Source organism: Brachyistius frenatus, unplaced genomic scaffold (assembly GCF_029030835.1).
Source record: "Brachyistius frenatus isolate BFR_SWC_R1_liver_20210118 unplaced genomic scaffold, ASM2903083v1 Contig_4, whole genome shotgun sequence".
NCBI classification, from domain to species: Eukaryota; Metazoa; Chordata; class Actinopteri; family Embiotocidae; genus Brachyistius; species Brachyistius frenatus.
Window position 1 is genome coordinate 10,276,781 of NW_027210603.1, and position 24,032 is coordinate 10,300,812.

Below are 24,032 nucleotides of genomic sequence, written 5' to 3' on the forward strand. Positions count from 1 at the left end.
AAACAAATTCTTGCTGAAATGCATTTATTTGAAAACTGTGAGAGAAACTATGTCTATTTTGGTTTGTCTGACTTTGTAGGGTCAGAAATAACATAATAAATAAAAACAATATCATAGTTACACAAAAAAAAACCTGTTCCTACAGTACAAAAAAGTAAACGAGAGTCACAGTTACAGAAGATGTCATTGTCGTCTGGGGACAAAATAAGGTCCACGATCAAAGGCACGTACGTTTGGAGACATTCACGGTCTTGATAGGATTTTAATACTTTACTCATTATGCTTAGTGCACCTTGCAGAGATAACATTTGTCGTGCAAACACACTTTTGAAACAGCAGACAACAACTGAAATGAAATTAAACTAAGAGTTCATAGGCAGTGACCGACATGAATTCGATCCCTGTTTACAGTCAAATACTGATCTTGGGGAAAGAAGATTCTCTCAAACTTGTATCTGCTCCGCACATGTTCCTCATCCTGATGTTCAGTCTCTAAAAGTAATGCGTTTTCTTTGGAGCTCTGATCAGGACATTTTTTTTTTTTTTTTTTTTTTAATGCTTTTGTGGTGCTTTTTTTTTTTTTCTATTGAAACAGTTTGCAGTGTTCATACTAAAGCCTACAGAGAGTCATCTCAAAAACAAAGCGTCCAGGCTCAGAAAGTTCGAGGTGAGTGACGCCCAGCCTCATCTGAAATTGAGGTAGGCTGGTATAGAGTAGTTAAAGAGCAGGAAGTCCATGCGATAGAGATTGTACAGCTTCTTCTGGTAAAACGGGCTGATGTTATGGAAGAACTGGGCCGCCATGTCTCCTGTAGTCCTGGTGCTCTTGGACGAAGCGGGGAAGCTGACCTGGTCCTCCACCCCGGCCAGCTGCAGCACGTAACGGGAGTCCTGCTCCAGCGTCTCGTATTTCCCCACCACGTCGTAGTGGATGAGGCAGGGGTGGCACAGGGAGTGCACCCGCTCCCAGTGCTCGTTGAATGGCTCTTCTCGCTGGGTGCCCGGGTCCACGAGGTAATACACAAACTCCTCGAAGGAGACGTCGTTTCCTCTTTCCAGAGCTTCCGGCTGCGGGTCGGGCCTGTGCCGGCGCACTATCTTCGTGCCGTATCGTTTATGAAATGCCGTGTTGTAGCTCCGTGTGAACTTGTTGCGGTACGCAGACACCAGCCGCTCAAAGGGCTCGCGTACGAAGACAAACTTCAGGTATGAGCGCAGGCGCTGGTTGATCTGGGAGGTGGAGTACTCCGACAGGGTGCGGAGGTTTCCTGGCACGTGGGCCTCGTTGGCGGGGATCGCCAGCGGGTCGGTGTGGGATCCAGCGACGCCAGTCAGAACCATGAGCACCCGCTTCCAGTTGGTGCAGGCCACTTTGGGCACGTAGCAGTACAGTAAGCCGTGCTGGTCGTCCACGATGACGTGCTTCAGATCCTCGGGGATAAGGACTCTGCGCTTGCGGGTGTAAGAGCGGCAGGCTTCTTCTAACAGCTCCCGTCGACCCTGATGGACGGCCTGGACTGCTGACTCGGCCTACAGGGAAAAAAAAACAACCCCAGAAGACGCATTAAACGGGGAGAAAACTTGAAGCTATGATTGTCCGCCTTAAAAGAATAACTTTGGGGTAGTTTGGGCCACTACTAGCTATAACAACATTATATTCACCAAAAAAAAAAAAAAAAAGTGTTGAATTTAGAGCTGAAATGATGAAGATAGTGAAGGAATTAATGAGCCGAGCTGGAGGAAATTAACCTGTAACCTCTCTGATAACTAATTTATCATGGAGATATTTTTCAAGCAGAAATACCAAACATTTGCTAATTTGTGTCAAATGTTGAGATTTTGACGCTTTTCTTGGTTACATTTTGACATTTTGGGATTTTGGACTTCTGGTCTGGCAGAAAATGACGCACCTCGGGGCTCAGATTCTAGCGCGCACATCACAAGTGCCCAATTAACGGTGGATAATGTGAGCACTAAGTGAAGCGTACAGTTCAGAGGAGTTGTACTTAAGTCTGGTAATTAAACGTACGGGTGTGACGTGAAATAAAACAATCGCCGTGTCGTCTTCCATTTCCTTTAGGAGCCAGGTACGCTCACACTTTGGTGGATTGCCATTATAACTAGAAGGGAAGAAACGCTTCTCTGGAGAGGAAACGGATCTCAAGTTGAGCACACCGAGGGAAACAATAACGATCTTTTACCTCGTAATGACTAGCGGGGGCGCTTGGTGGAAAAGATTATATGGCATTGTGGTTCAGGTATGTTAAGCTGGTATTCTGAAGCCTCTCGTCAGCCACAGCCAACGCTGACTCGGATGACATCACTCAAGAACATTATGCAAATTTTGCATAGCGCAATCTGACACCGCAAAAGCCTATCTACAATTACCGGACTGGGAAAAAAACAAAACAAAAAAAAACTAGCCAGACTAAAGTTAGCCATGTTTAGCAGATACCGTGCACATTCTGCATATAGCCGAGCCCCAGATGCTCTTAAATACAAGAACATATATTCACAGGTTCTTCTCCTCCGGTGGTCTTAATTATGGGCCATCGCTGCCATCCCCTTACTGCCTTAATAAAAAAAAAAAAAGACAGTTCACCCAACTCAGCTGAGCCTCTTCATGGCACAAATGTCTTATTTACTTCTTTCATTTACTTACCCGGCTCACCACTGCAGCGGTCGGAGCCCTAAGACTCTAAGTTTAACTCGGTGCCTGACCTGATGTGTGGCTCTCTGTGTTTACTGGCGGACACTGGAACATCAAGGAGGCCAGCACTGACTCTTCATCTCAGTTTGGCCACTTCATGCGTCCTTACACCTCGTGTGCATGATTTTGTGCAGTTTTCCGAGGGCATTAACAGCCCACTGGGATGCACCACAAGACAAACAGGTCATTCAGAGAGATTACCAAAAATCCTAAGCTTGTTGAATGTTGCAAAAAGCAGCACTTACAGTATATACTTAAGGGCGAGATTTAATAAGTAACTGAATGCAATACTAGATCCATTTAAGGCAGGACAAAAATTAATAAATCATGAAATTACATTCAATTATTACACTCAAATTACAAAGGTGTTTTAGAACCAAAAAAAAAAAAAAAAAATCTTTTGTGAATTTGTCACTTTTTAAAATCATATGCTATCTCCCATTTGGCAACAATGTTTAAAACTGTACTAATTTTCATAATAAAATAATTTTGTTGTAATTCACTTTAATACTCACTATTCAATGTTCAAGCTGTGTGATAACTGGACAATAATTTGATCCTTCTAGACAGGTGAAGCTTTGTCAGAATTAGTGAATTAATTCTTGAGTTAGGGTCACAAATGTGTTTTGTAAGTTCACAGTGACCTTTGACCTTTGACCACCAAAATGTAATCAGGTCATCCTCGAGTCCAAGTGAATGTTGTGCCAAATTTGCTGAGATAGCACGTTCACAAGAATGGGTCGAACAGATGTACAACCTAAAAACATGATGGCATAAATGCAAATATGTTTTAGCCAAAAATATATATATATATATATATAACAAAAAAGGCAAACATCAAAAAACAGAAATATCTAAAAGGTCGTTTCCTCGTCAAAAAGCTGTTCATCAGTCCAAAGACCACCACTGCTCACCGGTCAAAAAATTAAATCAGTGATATAAAGTGTTCTTTGGTCCACTGCGGTGATTTTATTTTGTAATCAAATGAGCAGGCCATTGTCCTCCACTTCTGTCACTTAGCCTTTCACCTAATTACCTGCTGCACATCAGCAGAGTGCAACATCCAAGAGCAAAGGAACACCAAGCCATTCACAAGCTGTGTTTACAGATGTAAACAAAGAAATAAATCTGCCTCCCATTAATTCCCCCTCACTGCTTCCAGCCCGACAGCTCAGCAGGTTCCTTCTGTCGGGGAGGCATTTAAGTGGGATGGAAGAAGAAAAAAAATATCACAGGCAATTAAGTCAATGATGTCGGCTGGAGCTGGTTTGTTTTACTGGCGTGCACACCTTCCTTCTCCTCACAGGGAGCTTTAATGGGAAACAGAGGGGCGTCTGCAGCGCTGGATTTTCGAACACAAGTCAAGGATGAATATTAGAAAAGATGAAGAGACAGAAAGGGACCATTCGGCGCTCCACCCAGGGCTGTTTATTAGAGGAAAATCCCCTCTGATAGGCAAAGGTCAAGCACAAAAGTAAATAATAACAACCATTTAGTGCACACAAGCTATTATTTAAAAAAAAAAAAGGCACATTGAGTTATCTGTGTGCTCAGTATCAAAAGTGAGTTTGTTCCAAATCAGAGCGGGGGCGGGAACGTAATTGTGTAAATCGAAATAACTCCGTGATGCAGTCATACTATTACTGTTATTAAAGTGAGAAGCCCAGAGGAAAAAAATAGGAGGATGCATTTGGGGGAAGAGTAATTCATGAGTCCACTGGAAATAAAGTCTGCATGTGGTCTGATCTCTGTGGAACTCTGAGCTCCAAAAACACATTCACTGTTTACTGTGTTCAGTACTGTTTGAGCAGATCTGCTGGCAGAAACTCGGTGAACTGGTCCAAAGAATAAATAATCCACTCATTTATTACATTTCCTGAAAAAAAACAACTGCTCATGTTACTGATTTTAATGACAGTGTGTTAAATCTTTTCATGAACCAACGAGTCAAATGTCTCCAGAATATTTGTCTCGCCTTTATTAAATGCAGCTCGGAAGTTCCTGAGCTCTGCATTGTCTGCAGCCTGACAGAAGCTGTACAAACCCATGAATCTTCCTCCATAAATGTCTCTTGTGTAATTCAACAAATATGGCTGACCTTTTGTTTTTACTGCAGGATTAAACAACATGGCAGCTGTGCTTGATGTGAAAAACTATCCAAGACTTAAAACAATTTTGAGCTGATTTGTTTATTAGCCCGACTTATAGCAGGAGTTTATGAAGACTGGTGCATAGCAGCTGGATTATGAAGGTATTTTAGTATCTTTTTATGCAAGCATAAAAACAGTTCAAATCAAATCAAAATTAAAAATCAAATTTGTAAGTAAGAATATGTGAACGGAGAATAAAATGATTTGGATTGCAAACATTACAGTACCATGCAGGCGGCTACTGGTAACCAGTGAAGGGAGCGGAGTAGTGGGAGTGAATTTAGGAGGTTAAAGACCAGTCGAGCTGCTGCATTCTGGATGAGCTGCAGAGGTCGAATGGCACTAACAGGCACACCTGCCAGGACGGAGTTACAGTAGTCCAGACGTGAGATGACCAGAGCCTGGACCAGAACCTGGACCAGAACCTGGACCAGAACCTGCGCCGCCTTCTGAGTGAGAAGAGGACCTATTTTTACTAATGTTGTGCAGCATGTATCTACAGGAACGTGTTGTTGCAGTGATGTTGGCAGAAAGAGAGAGTTGACTGTCGAGTGTCACACCGAGGTTCCTAGCAGTCAGGGTCGGGGATAACACAGAGTTGTCAAAGGTAATAGTCGGGTCGAGGGTGGGAGAGTCTTTCCCTAGAAGGAAGAGCAGTTCGGTCTTGTCGAGGTTGATTTTCAGCTGGTGTGAGTCCTCACACCACTGATGTCAGTCAGACAGGCAGAGATTAGTGCCGCACTAATGGTTAATAATAACCATTAGTTATGATGGTTTTAGTCACACTGCCTCGTTATTGTGTCTCAAAAAGACCATTTTTGGTTGCCAGTCAAAAACTTTTGGTTGCAAGTTGACTTGATTGTAATGAATGGGACCTATGCTGATGGATGAGACACCGGATTCTATTGGCGGGTTTGACTTGGATCCACAGCATGGCTATACTCACACAACCCTGTCGCACCTTCCGTAAACACCGGAAAGGAGAGCACTGTGTGTTGAACTACATGGAGGTCAGTTAAAGTTATATTGCCCTTTTTTAATAGAAATGCTTTTAAATGTAGCAGCATGACTTGTTTAAAATGCCCAACCAGAAATAAACATGTTTACAGCCTGATACAAATCAAGCAATAATTTTCTGATCATGGCAACTGTACGGGGATCCAATGTTTATATAACTCACCCAATTAAATTGTTTCAAGGCTTAAAGTCATTAAGAATTAAGGGCTGGGCTGCTTTGAGTGACAGATGGATGCTGTCACAGATTGACGAGCTGCCTGCAGATTTCAGCAAACAAATTCCAGCCCCGCACCACCTCTTAGCCCATTTTTGGATTAGAGTAAAGCTGAGTCATGCATTGCCAAGATGGAGACGGGCAGATTTACCTGGAACTGAGCTTCAAAACCACAGCCGTGGGTGACGTCACAGAGGCTGCGTAAACTGCTTACGTTTTTCAGCTTTTAAATGGAGACTTTCAGTTATCCGTCTCTAAATCTCTGCACTACAATAATCTTGTTGGTAATGTAATTGGACGTATTGGTTAATGGAATATTGAAACATTTGATTTGAAAAAGACAAACAGCAACATGTGTGATGATCCACCACAGACACTTTTTATTGGTCTAAAGCAGGGGTCTTTCGTTTTTCAGGCCAAGGACCCCCAAACTGATAGAGAGATGGAGCAGGGACCCCCTACTATATATATATATATATATATATTGTATAAAATTGTGTTTTATACTAAACTGGGCCTACTGCCATGTATAAACACACCTTGTTATTGTGCATTCAATACTAAGCTATTCAAATATAGCACAGGTTCATATAGTCATGTTTTTATTTTAAACGTGTGCAAGGTACAGAGAGTAGGGCGGCCGTGCCCCTGCCATTTATAAACATACCTTGTCAACTGATACCAATGCCAATGTGTGTGTGTGTGTGTGTGTGTGTGTGTGTGTGTGTGTGTGTGTGTGTGTGTGTGTGTGTGTGTGTGTGTGTGTGTGTGTGTGTGTGTGTGTGTGTGTGTGTTATCAACATTGTCTGTCAATTTCATGATAATCATGCATACAAGCTATTCAAATTGACGTTTTTAATTCTAAACATAAATGTGGAAACGAAAATGAGTGATGGCCTATTAGTGCCACTGCCATGTATAAACATACAAGTTATCTTGCCTCCATTTATCCATTCGCTACAATGTATTGGATTCATGTTAATGTGTATTTAAAGACATTTAAATTGAAGGGGAGAGAAAAAAATTTTTGGTCTAATCAACCAAAAATTGCACGACCCCCTGCAGTCCACGGACCCCCTGTTGAAGACCTCTGGTCTAAACTAATCTCCACTTAAGTAATAACTGCAATGAAAACCCCTCGCAGACACTGAAGCCATCACTTGTGTAACAGAAGGATGGTGGACTTCCAGAACAGAGCAGCAGCAATAGCACCTCTCATGATCATACTAATTATGTATTTATGTGGCGCAAAAGGGCACTTTAGTCTCAATCAGCTGTAAACATATCCAGGTTGTTGTAGACAGAAATAAAGTAATGCTTAGTGCGTAATGCTGACGTTATGTCCTCAACAGGGGTGCACTTCTGGATTTTGGTCTTACAAATGAGACACCTGCATATTATTAAACATCTGGCCAAGCTTGTTTGTGGTTATTTCTGTCTGCCAGTTGAATTTTGGGCCGTGTCAGTGCATTGGCCAAACGTGTAAACCTTCTGTGCCAGGAACACACAAGGAATCTTAAAAAGTCAATTTATTATCACCTTTGCCAAAAAGCGCTTTTCTGAGTTTGTCAGTGAGAGCTTGAATGGAGTTTGCAAAAGAAAATGCAGTCATCCTGAAAAAATACATAATAAATAAATATTGAATGTGTGCAAAAAAAAAAAAAAACAAACAAAAAAAGAGTCCATGCTTGGCAGTAAGGTTAAGATAATAAATTTAGAAAGGACTGACCTGGTCACCATCGTACAGCGTCTGCAGAGGACTTCTCCTCGACTTCTGTTCACTGCTTCTTTCGCCCACCGGCTCTGATGCTGAGGAAACAGAACACAAAAGCTCACTCAGAGTTGACAAAGCAAAGATGTATTAAGTTAACTTAGTGATAACGTAGTTAAAGTGCTATGAAACAAATAGCACTGCCTATATAGCACTTCTTATATATTCAACTTAACAAAGTGCTCCACAAAAAGGAAAAATATAAGAGGGGGAGATAATAAGAGAGAGAAGACAAACATTAAAAGGTTGACAAATACTATTACTTTTGTACGACAAACCCTCTTAATTAACCACGACACTAAATATGGTAAATACACTCTATTATTAATTGCTTTTACCATGTTTAGTTAAAAAAAAAAAAAAGTAAACGACAAGCACATGGACAGTGGAGAGGTAGTTACATTGTAAATGCAGGTTAGGGATGGAAGACGTAAAATGCATTTACTACTCATAATTATGACAAAGACTGTTGAAAAGTACAATTACCTCATTTTTTTGTTTTAAATAAACTAAAATCGCAACAACATGAACAAATATTTCTCATTCAATTATGGCATATTAAATGTATAGATTAAAATAAATCAAATACTGTATTGTTTTTCCCACTTCATTTCTTTGTTTGATTTTCTTTTATTCTTTTTTTTTTATGATGATTTTTCTTTCAGAGTCATGGCGGAAATCTGACCGACCGCCAACCACCGACCACGTCTAAATGCGTCAAAGATACCAACTGGAGGGTGCACTGTTAGATACACTAGAAAAGAGTACATGTAATGTAAAACAGTAAAGCAAACTCAGAATAAATAAATGTTGCGCAAGAACAATAAAGTGAACTTTATTGTTACTGCTATAGTTTTATCAGCTCCAGTGCCTTTGTAATGGTAGATATAAAAAGGTTTTGGCAGTGAAGAACATATCATTTTTGTTTAAAAAAGTAGCTTTTGTTAGACTCTGTGGGCTGAAAGGAAGCAGAAAAAAAAAAAAAAAAAAACATGAAAGAACCTACAGTAGATAATATCCTCGAGCTATTGTTTGCACATATGAGCTTTCAGCGCAGCATCAGATTACACAGCTTCACAGGCATCAGTCGGGTACACAGTTTCACAACCTGAACCTCGAATTTCATTTTGAGCAAACATAGTGAATCTGTGGCCTCTGAGAGTGGATGTAACACTGTCGCTCTGCAGGAAAAGGCTGTAGCAACTTCACTCCAATTTAAACCTAAAATTTTTTTTGGGATTGAGCGTAAATGCAGTTTGAGACAAAGTACGACAATCACCAGTCTGAAGAATTTGAATGCAGGTTCGTAACTGACTGGAGAACATTTATTACTGGTCAAATGTCTGCCTGGTATTCACACAATAAAACAGAAAAGAAATGAGTTTCTTATGGTATTCTACAATAAAGGAATTTACATATTGGCAAATACACTGGCTTTCTTACCAAGAGTTAGATTTAAAAAAAAAAGAAGATTGATACCACTTATATAAATGTCCATTAATACTGTGAAGCTTCAGCCTGCAGACGGTTGTTTGGGATTAAAAAAAAGTAGAAAGCGGGGAAACGAGCTTGGAGCAATGACAAAAATCCACCAACCTCCACCTGACACATTGTCTTCTGTGACTTAATTGCAAATTTACAGACTAAGGGCCTGATTCACTGAAGGTTTGCGTGTGTAAAATCACCTGCAAACTTCACATCACCCGCAAAAAAATAAAAAAAATAAAAAATGTCCAAGCTGATCTTCTAACGACGTTTCAAATGTGCAATTTAACACACGCCGTCCATTTTTGCGCGTTTGCCTGAAAGCGTACGCAATACTGGGAGTTTCAACTTTAAATGTGCAAAATACTGGGAGGGGAAATACAAATAGCTAAATAAGGCACCCGCAACGGTATTTACTAAACCTGCAAGTAATTACAGGAGATGTGTGTTTTAGTACGACTGAAAGGCACGTCACTAATCGGGTGCGCAAATGCGGAGAGACGGCTGCTCTTGTTGTGGTCGGAAGAAGAATATTCAGACGACTCGTCTTTCCAGCGATGACATTTCGGAGTTATTGGATGAACTGAATGATGACTGACAGCCAACAACAAGGAGGAGCCACATAATACCAGCAATTCAAACAAAAATTTCGTCAGGTGTGCTGTCGTCCTGAACGTGTCCCGTTTATTTATGTATTTTATTTTCATTCACAGGTCGGCTTAATAAGGTTCCCGAACACTCGCGAGGCACTGAATGAAACTAATTCACCCACTCACATACTACAATAGCCACATAGCTGTCAGTCTAACCAGGGATGAGCACATTACCAGACTGCTGTATGGTCACAACTCACCATCAAATCAAATCAATTAGGAACAACAGCAGTCTTTGAAAAAAAAAATGTCCAAGATCCTGTGAGCAACTCGACAGGAGGTTAAGTTTGTTTGATTTTTGGAACGATTCCTCGTCCTTTGACTCATCTGACTTTGCCACCCGCAGCTGTAAGATGTCAAACCAACACACGGAGAGCTGTGTTACTCGGAGACAAGCGTCCATTTGACTCAGCCGCATGATTTTAAAATGGCTACATTTGAAATGGCAGGTTTTTAAAATGTAGATCAAACCCCTGTCCTTACAGGACATCACTGTTTAACCAATGTAACGTGTCTATCCTTGTGTTGTCTATTTGCTTCACTGTTAAATTCTATGTATGTTTTTCTTTCTTTTTTTTCTGAGATGAGTAGACTTTAGGTGACCTTGTTTTGTCACATGGTGATTTAAAAAAAAAAAAAAAGATTTAAAAAAAATTATAGATACATTTTTCTGGTGTAGCGTTAGCTTGGAGGTAATGCTGTCATTATTCTTATAGGGTTTTCTACAACAACTGTACAATAAATGAGTTGTGTTTTATTAAATTACTGCTATTTTTACTGTGTCAGGTAATAAACAAACCAAAAACTTGAGAAAAGTTTGTTTAACTCCATTATAGTAGAACAGTAACAATTATTTTCATTATCTGTATAAAATGCCCCCAAAAATGAGAAGAAACATAAAAACAACATTCTGACATATTCTAATCGTTTACGTTAATAGAAAATGATTAAACTGGCAATGCAACAGGGGCACATCCAAAAATATTTTGCCCCAGGGTCCATCGGGAGGTTCATTTGGCTGTTTACGTCATCAAATCTTTACTTTTCCACTGATAAAGTTATAAGCAATAGCCCAGTGAAAACAAGACACTGATTCAGGAAATTGCCCAACTTTGTTGTTTAAATTAAGTTTAACTCAGAACAGAACAGGGACAGCTCAGATTTGAGTCTTAGGAAAAGTGCAACCCAAGCCAATCCCACTTCACATGATCTTGCGACACTCTTTAGCTGGGTTCAAAGATTAGAACTGTTAGGCACAATATCCACTTCAGTATTTGGTCCCGTTTCAAAGTCATCAGCTCCAGGCCACGTTCATAGGAAGTTGATGTCCCTGTGTGAGACATGGTTACCAGTGCAGAAACAATGACATAACACCTGTTTCCCCACAGAGAACTGGAGTAATAACCTGCAAACAGCTGCAAATCATGAACCCACAATCTTGCTCTATGCTGGCTTGTGCTGTGTCATCGTTGAAGTATCATTTACTTCAGTATGTGACGAAGCCTTGTTAAGTAAATCGATATCTTTGACGAGTGACAAACACGAGTTGTCACATTTGTCAGGGTTGCCACCTTTTCGCTACCTGTTGCAGTGAGACTCAAGGGAAGTGCCTGGGGGCTCACTATTAATAGAGTACAAAGGTTATTAATACTCATTTACATTTTTACAAATAATTTATTTAACTATAATTTGGTTGACTAACTCTTTCGATATTCCAGGAGAAAAGATGCTGTTGCTGGTGAGTGGAAAAAAAGGTCACCCATAAAGTCCTATAAGACAATATCCCAACTAAATAACTAATAATATTCAGACTGAATCTGCTGAGTGGGCTGATGACAAAAAACATTGAAGAATCTTTGCATATGTAATAATAACTTCTTTTTTTTTTTTTTTTAACTACAGCCACTTATGGTACAATTATACATGTCTTCATTTTTACAAGGCGACTTATTGCCATATTCTGGTAGTCACTTTAACGATTAGAATGATTTTATGGGAATGCATCTATATGCACTTTAGTAGACTTTAAAAAAAAAAAAAAGACTTTTAATAACAGTAGAATCTCAACAGCTGTAACTGAGCTCCAATCTGAGGACGGACCTCATGTAACAAATAATTGCAGTGCAGCTCACTAGACAGTATCTGTCTCCACGTCGAGGATAATCTACAATTAAAAGTAATTAATGAAGTTACGGCTGCCACGTGTGTGTGTGTGTGTGTGTGTGTGTGTGTGTGTGTGTGTGCGGGCGTGCGTGTGTGTGTGTGCAACTGCAGCTTTTTGATGCTGCAGGTATTTAATAAACTCAGAGAAAGGTTTGCAATAGATGTGAAATTGTAGCAGCGTGTAAAATATGAAAAAGCCCGATGTTTACACTAACATACAAATGCTTATTTATAATGGAAGGGCTTCAAGACTTGGAAGATTTTTTTTTTTTTTTGGGGGGGGGGGGGGGGCGGCGTGAGAGTATGAGACGGAGATACAAAGGTGTGTCACACAAAAAGAGCGCGAGTTAGCAAACCTACATCTCTGTGCTTTGCACCCGTCTCCTCAGCGGGGCGTTATCAGGCCAGCCGTGGCTGGCGGGCCGCTTATAAAGCTGCAAACCCACCGACACGCTGACTGGAGCCAGCCAATGGCACACGTACACAGCACAACAGCGGTGACCAAACTTTTAGGAATAAACGAGTAGATGATGGATAAACCACTGGATTTTATAAATTATTATTATTATTATTTTTTTTTAGTAAAACTTTGAATGCGTTAAAGTGCTGAACCACCATCTGTGAAAGTTATCTCGCACAGGTTTCATAAGCATTTACAATTCATTTCAAATGATGTGCACCTTTTAAATACTTCCGAGCAATATACTTTTTTATCATCTGTGGGCTCTTACTCCCACTGATCACTGAGCCTCACAGATCAGAAGCGTAAATAGAGTCACAGTGTACCAAACACTGACACGTCTCAGAAGCAAGACATTCGCGTTACAAAGCCTGGTCCCACCAGAAAGTGGTACAGAGAAATAAATATGGTAATAACCACATTTTTTGCAAAAATAATTTGACTCTAGAAGTTTCGTGACAAAGTGATCATATAACAAAATGCTCGTGTGTGATACCAAAGCTGGTAAGCTAAGCGCTAGCATACAAGCCAGTTGTTAAGGTATAATATATTCCCCAACGTTAAAAGACATACGCGTACTGTCTTCTGTCTTGTAGTGTAACCGTCTGCAAACTACTCTAATTTTGTGGTGCATATTTATTTATTTTTAGACCAATTGATAAGATTGAATAAAAATGAGGGCAGCCCACCTAAAAAGCTATAACTGTATAATTGAATATATGATCATAAATAATTTTGGACTCTCTGGCACTCCCCCCAAAAGTCAGCACCGTCAAGGCAGCTTACTATTGTTCAACGGAGCAAAATCATGTCTCATGTTTCCGTTTGGATTTTGTAGTTCCACTGAAATGGCTGGATTTTGCTGCAGTATTTTTTTTTTGTCTGTTTTTCAGTCTTGGCGCCTCAGTTGATCTCAAGATCTATTACGGGACCTTCAGGTGAAGGCTGTAGGGAGTATTAAGCGGAATTTATGGTACAAACTGCACGTCAGCCGCTGGATAGCACTCGAGCTGTCCTTACTCATCTATTTGTGGCAATTGTTATGCTTACATCCAGGTGCAATGCTATACACGTCTCCTTGGACAGATGATCTAAAAATGTGCTGCGTTATCCTTATTTTTTTTTTTTTTTTTTAACAATATTGCATCTCTGTCTGCTCTATGATGGCCCCTTCAAATGAGGCTGCATACGGTGCAGGCGGAAGCATTTTTTTTTTTTTTTTGTCACTTGATAAACACAAGTATCTGTGTTACGTGCGTTTTCGTGGCCACCTATATGTGCACATTTTGTGTCATACTCAAAGAAATTGGCAATGGAGAGTCATGCGACGCCCCAGAAAGGCTACAGTAATGATATGGGCCGGGTGTTTTGAGTGGCTTTCATATTTCATAAGGGGGGAAGACAGTCACTGTCCAAAAGCCAAGAAGGCCTGTCAGGTCAAAAGCGCAACCGGGTGGAGTTTCTTTGACAGTCACACAGTTCTATTGCGACTGACAAAGAAACCGGCAGCTGGCTTGTCTAACATGACAACACACCTGCTCACAGCTTGTTGAAAACGTGCAAGTTTCTCACTGGCAAAAACACAACTATCGCTCCCCACTGCCCCTACTCACTGGATTTAGCTTCCTTTTTTTAAACACACCTTGCAGACATTGTCCACATGAAATCACTGCCCACTAGAGGGTTTTTATCGGCGGGGTGGATTTTAAATTACAATGAATCAACAAAATCCATTACCTACCTGGCAGAGAGATCAATGTCATATTTATTATTGCAATGGCCAAGTTGCTGTATGCACAAGGAGACAATTTCACAGTGATTAGAGCCGATTCTTGGGGAACACAAGTAGTCCTCTCGATTAGTGCAATCACCTCTGTCAAAATGCCAAATGATGCCCTATTACTGAAATGAGGGGAGTTAGAGATGATCATGCCAAAGAGAGGTTTTGTCCTCTGCCTTGAACAACCCCCAAAGGGGAGCCATTTAGCTCCGGTACGCCGAGTTATCTGACCCGTTTTCTAAACACATTTCCACTTCCTTATGGAAACTACCAGTGACTCAGGAACATTTCCAGCACGACCACTCCCAAAGCAATTTTTTTTTTTTTTACCCTCTCTAAATGAAACACCAGTCAACAGAGGCAACGTCTGAAATAATTTAGGAACTGACAAATACCTGCCAGACTAAGAATGTTTCAGCAACAAGCTGAGATGGCACACTGAAAGAGTCCATTGTGCACCATCACTCCCCTTCTAAATGAGGCATCAGTCAGCACGCGAGGAAATTTACAACTTGTCACGAGGTAATTGAAAGAAAGCCAGATGAAAATATCAGAGAGCAGACTAAATAAATTATTAAATCTGAACAGAAGAATGGAAGCAGAAAAGCTGGCAGAAAAAAATAAAAAAATAAATAAATGCTACAAAGACATCTAGATCTTCAAAACCAATTCTGACCAAACACAGTGCATCAGCTGTCTTCAAGTTCCCCATTAATATAAGAGTTATTAGATTCACCGACCCCACCTACAGACTATTCAAAGGAAGGAGTAGTCCTGTTGGTTTAACCCTGTCTAGACCCAAAACCCCGCTGCATTCCTCAAGGTACACACAAAACCGAGAGCTTAGGAAATGCAAAATGTAGAAGGGCTGATGTGTGTTCCTGCTGTCCAGGCCATAAACGGAGGTCTGTGTTTAGGTCCCACTGGGGAAACCGGGGCCCCCTCCTCCTCGACCTCTCCTGCCAAAGAGTGGCTTTACTGAGAGACACACTGTACAAGGCGAAGCCTGATCCTTTTAGGCCACTAATGTGTGAGCAAAGGGTGTTAGTGCAAAGGCAGCAGCATGTGGGTGGCGTAGTTTCTGTTTATTGAGCCTTAGAAGAATGTATGCAGATGTGAACATTTTTCGGATCCCGTTTAGGCCGCGAGATACCGATTTGCATTTACTGGCCGAAAGAAAAGTTAATTGGAGAGTTGCATGTTTCCAACACGCGTGCATTTGGACGGCTGAAGGCGCAGATATCGCTCCGCAAACTAACCGAGTGATGATTAAGACAAAATAGCAGAAGTAAAATCAAATGTTAGGCACTGACAAACACTATGCTGCTGTTGGATAAACAGATATCCCAAGAGGTCTCGTCTGCTCTTTTGGATCCACTCCAATGTTTAAATGTTCTCTCTGCTGCATGGGCTTCAAAATGTGTGAGCAGCAAATTTAGGTTATCATTAACAGGTCACCAAATGAAATACTGACCTGATATTGGTGCTAGGAGGACTGTTTTAAAGATCACCAAAGCTATTCAAACAGTTCATCCTGTGAGGATAATGAATGTCATTTGATAGTTGTTGTGACTTTGAACTCTGTATCTAAATACAGAAAAAAACACTCGATACTCACTGAAAACAATTAAACTATTATTCAAAGACTTGATGAGAAGCATGTATTTAGCTTCTGCATGTCTATCATCAAAACATGCATCTGGTGACAAAGCTTGCTGTTGACCGTTGATCTGTGGTTGGACCATCTGCTTGGTGCTTTGCTCTAAAAATCGCTGTGTATAGTCTCGGTAGGTTTACATGCTAGCATTACCTGAAACAGTTTGCACTGCACCTCATATTTGTTTAGTTGTTCAAGCAGTTCTACGCAGACCTTTTTTAACAGTTATGGCAGTTTTTGCTTGTTTCTGCTGTTTGCGCCTTGGCACCTGATTTTTACAGAGCCATGCAGATTATCCCTGACAAAAGCGCGGGAGCCTGATGGCAACGTGTTCTCCTCCTCCTCCTCATTCGGTAATTTAATGGTGGTCAATAAACAGCTTTTAGGTGCATTACCACCAGCTTCTGGTGGTAGTGACACATTCCTATCAGGCACCCTTAAAAACAAGTGGAATATGATGAGATGATGATCAGATAACCTACTTGACCTTTTACTTTTTAATGACTATTTTAAAATGTTAAAATCATGACCCATTCCTACCGTTTACCTGTCCTTCCCGCCCTGCCGAAAGCTCGTGAATCCAACATAAACAAAGCTCGGCGACATAGTCACCGTCACCAAACTCTTTAGGGCGCACTGTCTGGCAACCATGGACGTCGACCCGAAATTGTACGAGTAGACATGGGCGGGCTTAAATGTGTTTCACCCGTTTCAAATGAAACAGGCCCCGCGCCTCCGACTGACTGCAAGAAGTGAAAATTCCACCCACTTTGGACCGTGAGCTGCGGTGCATACTTTATTCAAATATATCACACTCTACACCGCTGCAACCACCAGAGGGCGAGGAAAATCAAACGCACCTTTCCTAGTGGAGCTGAATAACCTAAAATACCAGGTAACACAACAAATCGTCCAATTAGTGTCCCAAAACGGACCCCTATTCATTGGTCCAGCTGTAGAAGGTCTGCCGGCGATCACAGCTTATCTTCTCCCAAGTACTTACAGCATGGACATGTGCAGATTAAAACTCAGGTCACCTTATTATTTTTTACGTTTAGAATAACTGCTGTTAATCAAAGGGACAGGTAGGACTATATATTTCACAGCCGCACCTTATACTCGGCCAATTATATGTAGGTTATTTGAATGTCTTTCATTAAAATATTCCCAAACTGCAGGTTTTATCAAAAATAAATATAATTTCTACCAATCACCAACATCTCTTTCACTTGGTTGTTTTGTTTTTTAAAAGTTACAAAGGATGGGAGCATGCTGGGAAATGGGAAGAGAGGAGCCCAAGAAAAAATATATAAGCACGGGGCCAATCACAGTTATGTTATTCTGCAGCAGATTTGTCCACTAAGCAAGATGTGAGAAAGCAAGACAAACTGATTCATGTTGTTTTGCACAAAAGTTTCCAAAGTAGCAAATAAAAAAACTCTGATTATATTATATACATATATATATATATGCAGCCAAAAAAAAGGGACAGGATCTGCTGTTATCGCAATTTGATTTTCAAGAATGTATAGTAAAAGAAAATCCATAATGCCAAACTGTTTGTGTCAGTGTATGTCATTGTTTGATGTTGATTTATTTTTGAGAAAATTGTTTAAAGTGTCAGCTAATACATAACACGGAGTGCTATTTATTGAATAATTGCTAGAATAATTGTAGCTAACAGAGGTGAGGCTTCACCCTTATTCCAAAGCAAAAATGGAATAGTTTCAGTTTTTAATTGAGGGAATCGTTTGGATTATTCTGTTGGGCTTTCCATGATGTTGAAAGTGAACATAATGCATTTATGTAAAAGTTCGAAATTATACCATTATTGATGCCAACAAACTTAAATCTTTGATGTTTTTATGGGGGCCAGGGCCCCAATATTAGCTCTTGAAACGGGCCCCCAGATTGCTTACGGCCAGCTCTGTGAGTAGATGCTCAATATTGACGGGATAATTAAAGTCATTAGAATTAACCCTTTGCGGACCATTTAGCTTTGTGCAAAATTTTATGGAAATCCATCCATCATTTGCAAAACGATATTTCAGTTTGAACAAAAGTTGAGAAGAGTGAAATATTTTGCCACGACAGAGCCTTATTGATTTTACTGATAAAATAGGGTTTTGTAGAGCAAAAGAGTTACTGAGCAAGTTCAGTAGTGCAAGGACAAACCTGCAATATCCAATTACTTGAGCATATCAGCTCTGAAAGCATATGGTCTTAATGAAATTTCGAAAAACTCACTCAGAATACTTGCTGTATAATCAGCTCCCATAACGCTGAGTCATGAATATGCATCTGGCTGGAGGAGAACAGGCTGGAACAGCGGGTCCACCCTGAGCTGTCATCAGATAACCCTAGATGGTCCAGGATCTGGCAGCAGCTAGGAGGCAGAACTGATTCAAACTGGCAACTGTGCAGAATATTATTTGAAGATCAAGTCACACATTGTTCCTTTGTGGAGGTTTTGTTCTGGTTTTGATTGCGTAGTTTCACGTCCGCAACTCTGAAGATTGTTCTGAGGAGTACTGGAACAAATTTGTTTAGTGCACTGCAAGTGTTTCAACGAAGCTGGCGTGATGAAAAGCCAATTGTGAGGACTTTCATGGCCTTAAGTCAATCCTTGACAAGGAAAGTATGAGGTGGGGTGTACTCCTCTACACTACAGGGATAATGAACAGCTGCCCGAAGGCCCAAACAACAGTCTCGGGTTCTGCTTGGAATTAAATATGTACAACTCGTTACATGATAGCCGTCAACTCAAATCTGTATCTGCAGTGTTACTGGTGACATAAATCAGTGTTCTTGGGTTTTTACCCAAGGGAGAATAGATAGGGTGGGGAGAAGATCCTGACATGGCCATAAAATACAACGCCACATTCCAGATCATGCTTCACCTCACAGCTTTCCTCGTCTTCATCTGTGTGGGTGATTCCTCTTCAGGACTTGTGTCGGTTTATGGAGAAACCCCCAGTGCCCTTGTAGTAAAGACAGCGCACTGCAACAAATGCCAAACTTACCAAGTCATTTCTTCGAGAACAGAGTCAAAGAAAAATACTCTAATTTGCAAAAAGGTTTCCAAAAAAAAAAAAAAACTCAGACTGCAGACTGTCTAAAAGCCAGTTTATCTTATCTTGAGTCATTGCATTGTACAGTATGAGATAGATTGAGCTGTATTGAGAACAACAAGGAGGGTTAAAAAAAAAAAAAAAAAAAAAAAGACCCTAACAGATGTCATGACCGATTAAAAATGGTCAGTGATCATCTTATGCTCTGAAAAAAATTACTATTTCCATAAAGGACATGTACAGCAAAGCCACCCTCCATCTATGTAATTATCCTAAATTTAGAATAGCACTGTGAATCTTGTGCGCAAAAGCATACAATCCAAAAATACAGTAATTTGATACCGTTTAACCCCGACTTGGCAGTGCATTCCTTTGTTATGTTGCTGCTCTCTTGCTGCTTTATATAGTCTTTGAACAAACACTATGACCTTTACCCCAGATGGTGGGGAAGGAGATCGAAATGCAAAAAAAAAAAAAAAAAAAAAAAAAAAAAGACTGACCGGCTGTATATCTGAAAGCGATTCAGATCCTTTTAAAGCTGACATGCAGGTTTAATGCCTGAAACACGAGTTGCACTCCAGGTACGTTCAAGCTACATGAAACTGTAATACCAGAGGCAACCTCCGCGTATTAGTGTGCCCAGAAAGTATACCTTACATCTATTGTGCCTCTTTGGAGTATTGGTTGCGCACATCCTAAAAAGTTGACCGTGAACCATGAATCACAAGAACAGCAGAGAGACAGTATATCAGGATGTGGAGAACAGGGAGCCAAAGGCTCAACTAAAAAGCATCTCAGAGTTTGAAAGAGAAATTAACACACATTGATATACTCCATATATGCCTTGGTAGAAAAAAATAAAGAAATAAGAAAACAATCACCGTCTTGATTGAAGCCCAAACTCCACAGCATATACAACTTAATGCTCAATTCCTTTACTTCAAGTATAAATTCACAAGTTCATCTAAATAACTGCAAATCGTCCTTTTCATCATCAGTGTTGGCCGTTGAATAAAGGTGATATGCCAACCTTATTATCATGTTTATTTATACACGCAGCGGGTGTGGCTACAATATTTAGCATTAATTCCGAGACGTGTTCGATTTCTCTACTATTCCCTCTCTTTTTGGCTCCATGTTTGGTCTCCACCAACCTAACGAGGGAGTATTTGTGTTTCCAGCTGCTAACATACTCCACGATGTTTACCAGCAAGAAATTATGAGAGCGGTGAGAATGAACCAAAAGAGTAAAGTCGGGAGCAACAAAACAATGGGCTGAAAAATGACAAAAGTTACTCTTCATCACAGTGCGTGATAAACTCTTTTTCCTAAATCTAGTCATGTCTACGGGCGGTTACCGAACTTTGATACTTTTAAGGCAACTAAATGTTTTGGTACGATCTGGTATAAAAAAAAAAACGCCTGAACATGAGGTACCAAGTTTCGATATCTTGTCTACGCCTACACTAACGCGCTTCAATTTGAATGCAGACTACACGTTACAGAAAATCCCTGTCTTACAATTTAGTTGAATCTTACAGCAGCAGCTCTTTTCAAAGTGCGAGGCGTTTGGGGAACATCTGTATATCGCGGTGTCTGCCGATAACGCGCACGCGAGGCGTTTTAGAGGACGTTTTCCCCCCTCTAAACTGCGTGCATGAAAACTAAAGATTTGTACCACAATGTGCGATGTAAATTAATTTCCTTAAAAAGGATTTTATAGAATTGGTATCAGCAAAAGTATTGTTCTGGAACTGGTGTTTATGTCAACGTATCCATACCGAAAATTTGAGAACAAAATACCTAGTTCCAAGTCATGTGTTCGGTTATATCCGCTGAATGAAGTCGATTTCGGGTGCGGTAACTGATAGGGCTTGCTACCTTGGAGCTGGTACTAGTTTGTAAGCCACAACCAAAGTAGTGACTTACGATGATTTCAAAACTGCGCATTTCTCGAGGACACGCGAATAAATTTTGTCGTGCCACTTTCACAGACGTTTTCCAAAAACAACCACTTTGACGTGTCCCTGAAGGAGAAGCCCAGGTGTGACAAATGACACTTAAAAAAGTGTCCTGTTGAAGTGTCCCATTAATCCTAATCGTTAAAGTCAGGAAACACGCCTGCGCGTCTCCTGCTTGGACAAGTCTAAATGTTGGCCTTTTAGCTATAAATGGCCCAATGGCTGTATTTCTAATACAGACAGTTTAACATGAGAACATTAAATTGTGGTCAAGAACATCAGCAGTAAAAGTCTGTTCAGTGTCCTGACTTTTGGAGTTACTCCATCAAAATCAAAGCGACACATTAAAAGGACTATTTAAAAGCTTGGGAGTAAAAAAAAAAAAAAAAAAAAAAAACTCCTGGAATGCATTGAACCCGATAGACTGATGACGCGTGGATGCCCATCGTGTGGATTTAAGGTGTTTTCTTTAACCTGGAACGCCTGAAAAAGCCCCAAAATTGTGCTTCAGCTGTGTAACCGCACATTGACAATATGGAGTCCCTTTGGTCTGCACACGAGGCACACAGAACCAACCGAGCTCTCGCTTTAAAAGAAAAAAACAAAACAAAACAAAACAAAAAAACCTCCTCTCAGTATGGGCTATATATGCTTTTAGGCCCCTGATACAGTCAAGGCTATCTGAATGAGACCATTGTATGTGGCAAGAGAGAGGGACCTGGAAGAGGTGGAAGCAGATTTCAGGGAGGGCCAACACCACAACCGGCCAGCTGCAACTGCTCCCCAAGCCTTCCTCCACGCAGCAGAGGAAACACTCAAACAAATCAGTTCGGCAAATGAAACTTCCTCCATCCAAATCTGCGGTTCGTGTGGAAATGAAGACATGAGGAGGAAGTGTAAAAGGATGGACACATGATGGTTGGGAGTGGGGGGGGTGGGGGGGCATACTGTAGTGTCAGAATGACAAGAATTAATAACGCACATAAACAGAGAAATCCTTGAATTGGGTTTAAGAAAAAAAAAAATGTCTCAATTGCCACCTCTTGCACTTACTGATGTATGATCAGCATGATCATGATGTGCATGATCAGCGTGCCACATACTATTTAACAATGCAAGATAGGGGTGGGTTTTATTACCAGTCAATCATATCTGAAAAGAATGAGACCAGCAGGCCTTGCTTCACAATTTATCCCACCGAGATGTGTTTTATTCATTAACAAAAAAAAATAACAGTTACCTTATAATTAAATACTTTAAAATGACTGACAGCCAGGTGATGGAATTAGGTGAAATAATTACCATCCTTAAATGGATTAAGGTTGGAGACTTCCTCTTTTCAATTCACTATTAACGAGGCATCTGATATCTAATTTGTTAGCTTTTTTTTTTTTTTTTTTTTGCTTCGAGTACAGAGAGGCAACGAGGTTTTTTTTTTTTTTTTAAAAGCAACAAATAGCAGATTAAAAAGACATTTGTGCTCGGAGGAGAGGACGTGTTAGCAGGTTTAACGGATCAGAAAACGTGGATTGCGTTCTGTAACCGAGAAATAATTTCTGCTCACCTGGCTTCAGGCTGCTGTTAAAGTAGAAGATGACCATAATGAAACAGCCTAGACACAAGGCAAAAATCATCCGGATCACTTTGGGTTTCCTCATCCTGAGGCTCTGGAAAGGACCGAGAAGCCGAACCGAATCCTGCCAGGGTTCATACAAAAAAAAGAAAAAGAAAAAGAAAAAAAAAAAAAACCTGTTTTCTTTTTGTGTGTATCTACTTTATCACCGATAGGAGCATCGATCCGGCTCGCTGACCTTTGCTGCTCCTTATCTTCCTGTACATCCTCGCATGTCCAGTGTGAAGGACACCGCGGCGGACGGGAAGAAGAAGAAGAAGAAGAAGAAGAAGGGGCAGAAACAAACCGAGCCCCGGGGCTGCAGACTGCGCTGCCCTGCCGTGTCTGTCGGTTATCGTTCGGTCCGTGCGTGCTGCTGTGGCCCGAGCTGAGCAGGCTGCATTACTGCCGGTGTCGTCCGAGCGCAGGCCGCCGCTCTGTTTGCGTAAGGGGACGATTTATATGTCCCCACGGCGTCTTTCCAGATGGTTTTGTTAACCCCTTTCTCCCCAAAGCGCGCAGGGTTTGCAGACGTTTAACGAAAGGTGGTCAAGCTGAAGCGAAGAGGGCATTACAGAAGAGACTTCCGGCTAGACCTTTTCAGAGTAAAAAAAAAAAAAAAAAAAAAAAGTCCCACACGAGGTTGGCTTCATGTGACAGAAACCTCCCAGATAAACACGAACGTGTGGCGTAATGAAACTCTGTACATTTACTTTAGTAATTTGAGTTACTTTGCACCTAGTGATCTCTTTTCAGGTCACATTCTTCTTGAGCTTCCTAACCTTTCCGAGGCAATTATTGCCCTTTTCAAATGCTTATATCTTTAGTTGTTTTACAAATTTACGTTTTTGCACAAGGTTTTAAATATGCTTATATTACTGATTAAACTACCCAACAATGCAAATAAATTGAGCTGAAATAATAGGTTGACTGACGCACAAAAATAACTGGCATCGTCTTTTGACAAATCTAGGCTATAATCAATCATTTAGTGCAAATAAATGGTCAATACGGAATGGATAAATTTAGTCCAAATGTAAGTAATCACGTTCCAAACACTAAAAACATCAAGCATGCAACAACAACAACAACAACAACAACAAAAAAGAAATTAATCATGCAAAATCTACATAGAAACAGAAGTTTTAAAAGCTGGGGAAATTAGGTGGGTTTTGAGAGGAACTTTAAAAGTTTCAAATGAACTGTGTGATTTAATAGTAAGAGAAGAGTTCAGGAGCAAAGAAATAGGGATAAATTTGGACTAATATACAAACAACAAAAAAAGTGGCGCATAATCACGTATTAGCAATAATATACGTAATTTGAAG

At 40.5% G+C, this 24,032-nt stretch overlaps 1 protein-coding gene across 2 annotated transcripts; it reads right to left on the minus strand.

Annotated features, from left to right (window-relative positions):
* Positions 1-13: 13 nt before the first annotated feature.
* On the minus strand, positions 14-23,265 carry LOC138630532 (carbohydrate sulfotransferase 11-like). Of its 2 annotated transcripts, none has more exons than XM_069714948.1 (3): positions 22,657-23,265; positions 7,821-7,900; positions 14-1,530 (listed from the first exon to the last, which is right to left on the minus strand). In XM_069714948.1, the coding sequence occupies exons 1-3, from the start codon at positions 22,748-22,750 to the stop codon at positions 685-687; spliced, it is 1,020 nt and encodes a 339-aa protein (XP_069571049.1). In that variant the 5' UTR covers positions 22,751-23,265; the 3' UTR covers positions 14-684. The 2 variants fall into 2 exon arrangements, with proteins under 2 accessions (XP_069571049.1, XP_069571057.1); XM_069714956.1 differs by lacking the exon at positions 22,657-23,265 and adding an exon at positions 18,308-18,875.
* Positions 23,266-24,032: the final 767 nt, after the last annotated feature.

Excerpts from the sequence above, each read along its gene's own strand:
- LOC138630532 (XM_069714948.1), bottom strand. The coding sequence starts at position 22,750 with ATGAGGAAACCCAAAGTGATCCGGATGATTTTTGCCTTGTGTCTAGGC. Across the intron at positions 7,901-22,656 it reads TAACAGCAGCCTGAAGCCAG|CATCAGAGCCGGTGGGCGAA; the intron begins GTGAGCAGAAAT and ends CTGTTTCCTCAG. Across the intron at positions 1,531-7,820 it reads CGCTGTACGATGGTGACCAG|GCCGAGTCAGCAGTCCAGGC; the intron begins GTCAGTCCTTTC and ends TTTTCCCTGTAG.